At 31.4% G+C, this 9,583-nt stretch overlaps 1 protein-coding gene across 2 annotated transcripts; it reads right to left on the bottom strand.

Moving 5' to 3' along the window:
• Positions 1-1,851: 1,851 nt before the first annotated feature.
• LOC125867324 (phosphomannomutase) lies at positions 1,852-8,514 on the bottom strand. Of its 2 annotated transcripts, none has more exons than XM_049547778.1 (12): positions 8,344-8,514; positions 5,192-5,329; positions 4,477-4,521; positions 4,303-4,369; positions 3,843-3,919; positions 3,495-3,530; positions 2,971-3,026; positions 2,671-2,770; positions 2,474-2,569; positions 2,291-2,380; positions 2,158-2,209; positions 1,852-2,052 (listed from the first exon to the last, which is right to left on the bottom strand). In XM_049547778.1, the coding sequence occupies exons 2-12, from the start codon at positions 5,258-5,260 to the stop codon at positions 1,982-1,984; spliced, it is 759 nt and encodes a 252-aa protein (XP_049403735.1). In that variant the 5' UTR covers positions 5,261-5,329; positions 8,344-8,514; the 3' UTR covers positions 1,852-1,981. The 2 variants fall into 2 exon arrangements, with proteins under 2 accessions (XP_049403735.1, XP_049403734.1); XM_049547777.1 differs by having other exon boundaries at positions 5,192-5,334; positions 8,344-8,478.
• Positions 8,515-9,583: the final 1,069 nt, after the last annotated feature.

Here is a 9,583-nt window from a genome sequence, read left to right as displayed (position 1 = left end):
TCACAACAGTTATTCCCCAAACACCACTTCCACCACCACAGGGTTCTTCCTCAATTGCAGGTAACGTCAGGGGCAAAAGATTGCGTCAAGATTCAATGGATATTGATCTAAATAAAATTCCTTGTATGTCCATAAGCCCCTAATTAAACGTTCCTATCCAGGATACATATGATGAATTCCAGTTGTTTAGAACATTTTCAATGTTTTTTTTAAGTTTTCTTTTTTCAAGAGTTGTACTCTCTTAATAAATAAAATTTTAATTTTAATTTAGTCTTTATTCCATCGTAGAAGTTCTTTCAATTGTAACAAACATAAAAGGTAATGCATGGATCAACTAAAGAATACTGCAAACTATAGTGCTACTTTTTATACCTTTTTTTCATGATTCCATATTCTAATGTCCAAGCATAGAGAATATTTTAATGTTATTACACAAATTGTAGTTTCATCCATTCTTTTTTTATTTGGGTTTTCCACCCGGTGTTCGGAGCCCACATTGGAGCTTTGACTAAATTCGGATAGCACTCTGCAAGGCCCATTAGGGGGTGGCGCTCCCAACAAAATTTTCTCCATACCCAGGGCTCGAACCCGAAATCTCTGGTTAAGGGTGAAGCACTCCCACCAGTACATCACAACCCGTGTTGGTGTAGTTTCATCTATTCATGTCACAACAACATTGAAGTTCCTCTAACTGTAAATTTTAACATATAATGAATTTAAGAAGTTGTGTTAGTAGTTTTTTGAATTAAATTATTTTGAAACATAAAGAGAAAGAGAAAGAAGTAGTAACAAATGTATATTAGAGCTTTAAAATAAGGTCAAAATGTATTAAAGGAGGTCTAAACAAGTCAAATCAATGAACGAAATAACTTATTCAGAGATTTTTTGTTGATGCAAGAAGAAGTTATTCCATACGCACAAAAGAAAACCTTAGAGAATTGTAATTAGCCTTGGTTCAATTGTATAAGGAATTTATTGGGTTTAAGCAGGATGTGAATGAGAAATTGGGAAATGTGGGGAACCAATTTGGAGGAAAATGAAATGTCATTTATCTCATATTGATAGAAGAAAGGAAAATGATTGTCCTTATATGAGGAAACACTTCCTTCCGCTTTTAAAGGGTTAAGTAGAAGGTGCCCCCTCTCGCCTTCGTGATTGATTGATAATCTTTTAGGCAAAATTTATTTAATTAATCAAGATTGAAATTTGCTCGAAAATGAGCTGTTTTTTTCTGAATAGGTATGTTCACACCTATAGATGGCTATAAATAGCGAGGATTTCTCTCATTACTGCTACTTCTTTAATGGACAATTCTTTTTATTTTGGGAGGAATTAATTTACAACCTCGGGTACTTGAGGGAATTAAATTTCTTAAGGATAAACAATGGGTTTCATGAACTCGGATTGTTTTATTTTCTGTATTTCAATTTCATCTTTTTTGTTTCTATTTTGCTAACCTGAATACATGAGATAACAGATTTAGAGTTCAATACATGAAAAGTTATCATAATTGAACAAAAGGAATTACATAGCTTGGAATTATGAGAAGTTTGACCGACTCCAAATCAAGTCAAACAAGGATTGGATTCATGAAAGGTCTTGAACTTCAATATAAAAAATTGCATTGATACTTTGAAAACTTATCACACAAAGAGATTTGAGAGATAGAACAAGACCTATTTGAGAGTCAACTAAGAATCATAAAAAAGGATTACCATAGAGGGAACAAAACAAAACTCTCTTAAGAATAAATAAAGACCAAAGCTTTAATAATCACAACTAAATTCTCTTGAAGCTTTCTTGGCTCAAAGAGACCATTATTGAGCTACCTATTTGGATGCAAAGTTTGGATTTCAAGAAAAAGTAGTACAATCATTATAATTTTGATGAGAAAATTCAATACAAGAATTATTGCAATGATTCATTTCGATTGTGCGTAGAATACAAGCATAAAATCGTGTATTAGAAAACTGCAACAAGCTCAAGAACTTCCATTATCCTTGCCGAGGAATAGAACAGAACATTGTTTCAATGTCTCTTCCGGGCTAGTAACTGGAAAAAGAAAAATCAAAACAAATAGCAGGTAATGTGATTCCTCAAGTAATTATGCAAGAGAATAACTATTCAAACATCAAAAGAATGAAGTTTTAGACAAACCTGTGTGACCCACAGTTCTCTCAGACTCATAGATCTCATAGTCATTTCCTCCCTATTCAAGTAAAAAGCAGGACTCTTATATCAACTCAAACATGAAAAGAAATCTTCAAGCACGTCAGTAACTAAAGATTACCTTGTATGTTTTGTCTCCAAAAAAGTGAATTTCATTAAATTCTTCAAGGTATCTCAAACAATAAGTCTTGTCCCAGCCTTGGGGGAAAACCTGTCATGACCAAGATCCCCAAATCATCTGTTAATAATATACTTAAAACGTTTAGCAGTCAATGAGCACAAGAAAAGGCTTAAAAATGCTCACATCGAAACTAATTTGGCCTCCGATGGAGAAGGTGAGATTAAAATGTGCAAACTTTTCTCTGAGCACTGATACCATTGTTTCACGTATCTTCTGTACCTGATTATAGTTTAAAATGTCTTTAAATCACAGAGAAAAAGAATCTATTGGAGGTACATTACTGCAAAACATATATGCAATACTAGAGCAGTTATCTATACCTTGTCATACTTTTCAAATTCAACCCTTTCTTCCTGACTACAGTTCCTCCCAATAGGTGACACATTTAACATGCCACTTCTGAACTCAATGAATGTTCCTCTGCAAACAAGAATGATTAAGAAGTTTGCCATAACGATGCAGATAATTCAAACTTTGACTATGTTTGCTTGGATCCTTTAAAAATGTTTGTCGGGTGTGTGTCAGGTCCTCCAAAAAAAAAATTTGGAGGATCTGGCAGACTGGCATGGGTGCGCGACATTTTTGGAGGATTCAAGCAACACAGACTTTGATATGCTTACCTCTTTATTGGAATATCCAAGTCAGCAATGTAATGGAGAGTAAAGCTAATAAATTCCTGCATATCATTTGCATCCCATCAAGATATTTCTTGGACATCTACATATAAGCTCATTTCTACTTCAATTGGGTGAACCTAAGCTATAAACATAAATTCTCACCCAATTATACGCAACAAACATACACAATTAACTCTTCATGGAATGTGTAATAACTTGATTTTCAAATTTTTGTTAACTATTATAAACCTTGCTTTGAAAACTTACGAAATACCACGTCACAACAGTTTTCAACAAAGTACAAATTACATAGTAATCTCTCTTTTTTGCTCTTAGGCAAATTATTCTTCATCTTATAGATAAAGGTATACACGCAGAGACTAATTTATCACTTCAACGAAATTATTTTTCTTAAGCTAAACAACAAATAATTAGAAGGATCACTAAGACTTTATCGAACTGTACTCTTTGCACTATAACAAAAATAAAACATTTTCTCGTTAAATAAGAAAAACGTATTGACTAACCTTGAGCTTCTCGTCTCCAAGATATGACTTTAAGCTCTGCACGCACACCGGGAGTCATGTCATTTCAAAACAAATCACCCTGCTAATTAGCAACTAAGGAGAACGAAAGAAGGGATGCACATTGAAGATGGGTAGAAAGAAAATCTCTTCAAGTTGTTCGATAGTTCCAATTTTCATGAGACTTTATTTAGTTTTAACTTGGTACAAAGTGCTTAGGTAGTGGCAACAAGGATGTTGTTTTGAGTTGATAAAGACAATATCCGAAGATTTTGTTTTGAAACATAGTGAATATGCACTCACAAGTAATATAATACAGATACAATATCAAATTCTAGTCATTAAAATTACCTGTTTCCCAATAAGCTTGCCATCTTTATGTGCTACAAGGCCATTTTCAGAGAAAACATAATCATAGTCATTTGTAACTGCATCACAAATATTAGAAAGATCAAAATGTCATCATTCTCAAGAAATTCTTTTAGCCACATATTGGAAATCAAGGGACATGCATGACCTCAGAGATTGTTTAGCACTAAAGTTGGGCAGAAAAAGGTACATTTCAACAGTTAACATGGAGCTATAACCATAAGACTATGTATGCCCTTATAGTGAAAAGGTACTTTCATATTTCAAATCAAAACACAATCCAGTGCTCTTGGCTAGTAAACCCATAGTTCTACACTTCTACTCTTGCTTAATACTGTGAGGAATTTCAGATACTGAGCTAGAAACATGAGCTCTAATAAGTTGATGTAGCACCTTTCATCATCCCAACTCCAATTTTAGTATATATGCTACGTAAGCTAACCTGTATTGCCAAGCTGTTCTGATATCTTTACAAGGTCAGAACCTCCAACAACTCCAACAGTAACAACCTGTAAGTCGACAAAATTGTTAAACCAAAGAATCCTTAAGAGCAAAAATAATATATATGTGGAAAAAAGAAATAAAGAAAAATGAGTATGGCAAAAGAATCATCTACCTTTCTAAGTTCCTGCATGAATTTTAACATTTGTGGAGTAGATTCCTGACATTTTTATGCAAATTTACCAAAAAATGGAAAATCAATATCGTTATGAGAGTGATTAAATGTCACTACTAGTAAATTTACTGTAAAATTAAAGAAAGAAATAAGAATCAGAACAATAAAATTCATGACAATATTTTGAAAATAAATGTACAGGCTAGCAAGAATACACTGAATCATTCGACAGCGCCTCAATCTCAAACAGGTTGGATTCAACTACTAAATATACAAATCATTTATATCATTCTGCTCTATTCAAGGCCATCAAGGATGCAATTGTCTATAAAGTCAAATTAATCTACAATAAAGTTGTTTTCAATGTGGATCTGATTTTCACATGTTCCTTAGATAAAAAAATTGAAAAATATTTTCTTTAGAAAAACAAGTTCCTTAAAAATGAGGAAAATGAATTGTCTAATAGAAGTAGGTAAAACAAGTTCTAGAATTAGCATTCCACATTGATTTTGCCCTGCTATACACCTTATCATCATCCCACCTCTGTACCCCTATCCCCACCCTACCACCCCTATCCTCAGGTTGCTTCGATTATATACAAATACTTTTACAATAATATTTCTTTACTTGCATACCCAACACACCCCTAGTAACAGAAACAAGGGGAACAATCAAACTAAAACAACAAATACAAGCAGGAGCAATCATACTATACCTTCCTGGGTGCTGTAAGAGTTCCATCAACATCAAACAGAGCAATTAAACCAGCTTTCCTTGCAGCCATTTTTTATCTTTCTATACTTCTCCCCAACTCTTCACAGCATTGTACAACTAAACATTCAACCTTATCAAGCTACACTTGATAAAACCAAAATAAAATCCAATACAAAAGTTAACAAAGCTGAAATGAAACAAATCAAATTATAGAATCGCAATATATAGTTGTACTAATTTGTACAACACAATGGGCGGTGACACTTTGCGTACTGACTAGAAAGAAGTATTCAATAAGATGACAAAATGAAGCAAAATCAGTTACAAAAAATGCAAAATTTACACCGATTGAAGAAGAAGAGACGTGCAAGTGAGCAATTTTCCACCGCTTTATTGTGCATTCATTGGCTTACCTCAGCAAAAATTGGCTCGGAGAATCAGACGTAGATCTGAGATCAAATTGCTTTTGAGTAATTTATAGTGTGGATATTGGGATACCAGTTAAGGTGTTTTTGCTCAAAGAGTGCCACTAGGTTTTTTTTTCTTTTAATCTAATATGTCCCAATATTTGTTATGTGGTTTCTTTCAATTAGTACCCAATTATATTGTGCCAACTCATTCATTTTTGTCCTAATGATGCTAAAATCTTATAAATGTTAGAGTAGTAAGTGTTCCTTATTCTTAATTTGTTTGGAAAATCATTTTGGTAATTGGATTTGGTAATATTGAGTATAATTACATTGTCTGGTATGATTGGTTGATCATGTAATTACTTGGTTTATGTGTAATTGACAAGGATAATTACACTCTCTAATTTTCAGATGTGTGAATTGTTGGTAATTATTACCCTAGTAATTACACTAATTTCAATTATCAGGTGGCTTTCCAAACAAACCCTAAATCTTTTTGGGTACGAAATTGCCTTTGTTAGTGTGTACTTTACTCATAATGTGGGATTTTTCGATGTGAATTTAGATTTAGTCAAACTCCAATATGGAGTTGGACACTAGATCGGAGATCAAAAAAATTGGCATTTATTCTTGGTTAATTAATATAGTTCACTTTACCTGTCCGTTATTTTAAAAATAGATTTTTCTTTTTTATTGTCATTTTTACCATATTAAGAAAAAATAATTATTTTCTTCTATATTTTATCCTTTAGCATTAGTTATTTATTTCTAAAATTATTTTTCAAGATCTAATACAAAGAATTAAGTACTAATTAATAGGAATAATCTAGTAAAATACTATGTTGATTATTATTTTCTAATGTGTTTGTCAAGTCTAAATATGACAAGTAAAAGTGAACAAAGGGAGTATTTAATATTATATGATTCAATTTAAGTATTTTAGTTTATATTAGTTTGTCTCCAAAAAAGTCCGTCTTTTTTTTTCATATTGTAAGTTTTCTAATTATAATATTTTACATGGTAAATTTAAGACCATAAGATTTAAAAGACTATACACATCTTTTATTTGAGATCATAAAATTCAAATAACTTTTTTTATTTCTTAAACTACGTGCCTAGTCAAACTTAAATTAGGACGGAGGGAGTATATTTTTACTATATGTTCAATTATTACTCTCTCTGTCCCTTTTTACTTTGTCCAATCTTAAATTTTTACTCATCCATTTTTACTTGTCATTTTTGACAAATAAAGAAAATACAATATTTTTTACTTATTATGCCCTCAATTTATTTAGAAAGCTTTTTAAAAAAGGTAGAACCTCTTTAATGAGTAAATTTATTTTGGAATTCTATAAATTAATATGGGTAAAATGATAAACTCGCTATGTCAATTATTATTTTCTAATAGGTGTGTCAAGTCAAAAATTAGTGATGACAATGGGGCGGAGTGGGTTTAAAGCTATGCGGGGCGGGGCGGGTTAAGTGGGTTTTAAAAACTAATGCGGGGCAGGGCGGGGTGGGTTGCGGGTATATATGATTTTATGTGGGTTCAAACTTAATTTTAAATTTTTACATGTTATAAGAGTGATAGAACATTATTTATTAAGATAATTTCTTTAAAGCTATTAAAATATTCAAGATAGTAAATGAAAATAATCTCATAAAAAAAATACAATTTCTTACATGTTTTCCAAATGACCTCTACAAAATAAATTTTTAAGTCATTATCTATTAAATTAATACAACTTAATAAAAAAAATGAATTTATTTTATGAATTTTATTTTAAGTATCAAACTTAACTAGAAAAAGAAACATATAAAAAATTATGCGGGGTAGGATGGGGCGGTTTGAAAGCAAAAAAAGGAAAAAATTGTTATGTGGGGCGGAGCGGGACATATTAAAAATTTTGCGGGACATATTATAGTCAAACGCATGTCCTAAATAATTTTTTTCACTTTACTTGAAAATAAGTGTTTGGTCAACCCATGAAAATTTCAAATTTAAAAAATAACTTGTATTTAACATAAAAAAAATAAAAAAATCAACCCACTATTCACTTTTAACTTGTATTTGAGTGATTCAAGCAAAAACATTATTTCAAATATTATTTGCAAAATGTACAATCAAATATAACTCAATAAATTTTTCTAAAATATTAAAATCTTTGATATTTTGTATGATATTTTTCTATTTTTAATCAAATATTTTAGGATCGAGCCAAAAAAAAATTGAATCTATCTTTAATAAGAAGCGTTTTATTTTCAAACCGAGGTCTTTAAGCATGAGTTCTAATTAGTGAAAACCAAAAACAAATATCAAACATTAAGGGAAAAAAAATTAAGATTTGACAGAAATGAATAATCTACTTCTTTTTTTACTTTATTTGATACATTCATGTAGTTTGATCAAAATAAAATATGTTATATATAAATATACTAGGCTAGGTATGAGTTGAGGCACATCAATTTCACAATTTCCTTAACCAATGTAAAATTGAACAGAAAATCAAGCAATAATCATTAATCCCAAAAGGTTAGCAGCTGAATTCCGATTATAATGAGTTAGGGTTCACAGATATATTCGCTAATATCAGATACATTACGACGCTATCTCAATTCAAGCAAAAAAATCCATAGTTCTCGAAACTAAATGCTTAATCAAAACGAAATCTGGATGCGAGATTATTATAAAGCTAATTTATTTAAATGCTTCAAAAAAAATGATGCGATAAATAGAACTTACTATTCAGCGATCGACGGGCGATGAAATTTGCCGGTGAAGGACCGGCGAGAATTGACCGAAATCTGAATCTGGATCTGAATCTTCGTGGGAGAATTAAAGAGACGTAAAGAAAGCGTTGAAATTTGAGAATGAAGAGAAATTGCTTTACCTTTGGTTGTTTTAATTATCTTTTCATTTATTTCACTTAATTTATTCTTATACTAGATATATGAGCACGGGCCCAATATATATTACTCTCTTCGTATTATTTTACGTGAGACTTTTCAAATTTGAATATTCAAATAAGTATTTTTTATCGTAAATTTTTTATAGATCTTTTAAACATTTTAAATTATCAACTATTATGATTTATAGTACTTTTTACGTAGTTTACAAATATATAAATTTCATTTCAAAAAAATTGAAGATTTCATGGGCAAATTTTCGATCAAACTTAAATTGTTTGACTCCCGAAAAACGAAAAGTATCACATAAATTGAAATAGAGAGAGTATTGATTTTGTCCTAATATATGCGCTATGGATAAAAGTTAGAGAGCCAGCCGAATTTTTAAAAAAAATTTAACGAAATTGTTAATTATTGTCATTTATAGTATTGTCTTAGTTTTAAATAATATGTTGTTCTCCTTGTCTCATTTTATCTCAAACATGTGATACATACGCAAGGGGCATTTCTCTTCAAGTATGTTCTCAATCAGAACCCCCATGCTCAAACACATCTTTCAGGAACTCACTAGAAACAATTGCACTTGAATATATCATTAGTGCTCAAGAAATGAAAGCACTTAGAGTTGGTAAAGCCTAATACTACTAAAGCAAAAAAGGAGATACATCAACCAACATAAAAACATCAGTTTTTGTGCGCCAGTACTTCGTAGTTTGATAACTAAAATCATTATACCCAATATATTGGAAAGACCCATCCACCTATGTTGCTTGGACTCTTTAAAAATGTCGACAGGTGCATGTCGAATCCTCAAAAGCAGAGCATTATTGAAGAATCCAATATAGGTGCAGGGTCCAAGCAACATAGCCATCCACCTTGCATGTTATATGAACTCTGAAATAGGCCAGCAAAGAGTTCCACTGATCAATGATCTCTGGCAGCAGAAAAGTTCCATTTTTTATCACATTCTTTTCCACTTTGGAAAAGTCAAATCATTTACAGTCTGTTTCAAAGAGAGCAGAAGGGTGGGAGATATATAGGAGTACAAGTGAAAGGTTCTGCTAGATACCTATCCA

Source organism: Solanum stenotomum, chromosome 6, assembly GCF_019186545.1.
Source record: "Solanum stenotomum isolate F172 chromosome 6, ASM1918654v1, whole genome shotgun sequence".
In the NCBI taxonomy this organism is placed as follows: domain Eukaryota; kingdom Viridiplantae; phylum Streptophyta; class Magnoliopsida; order Solanales; family Solanaceae; genus Solanum; species Solanum stenotomum.
The sequence above is the reverse complement of the archived record's forward strand: the minus strand, read 5'-3'. Positions and strand labels throughout refer to the sequence as shown.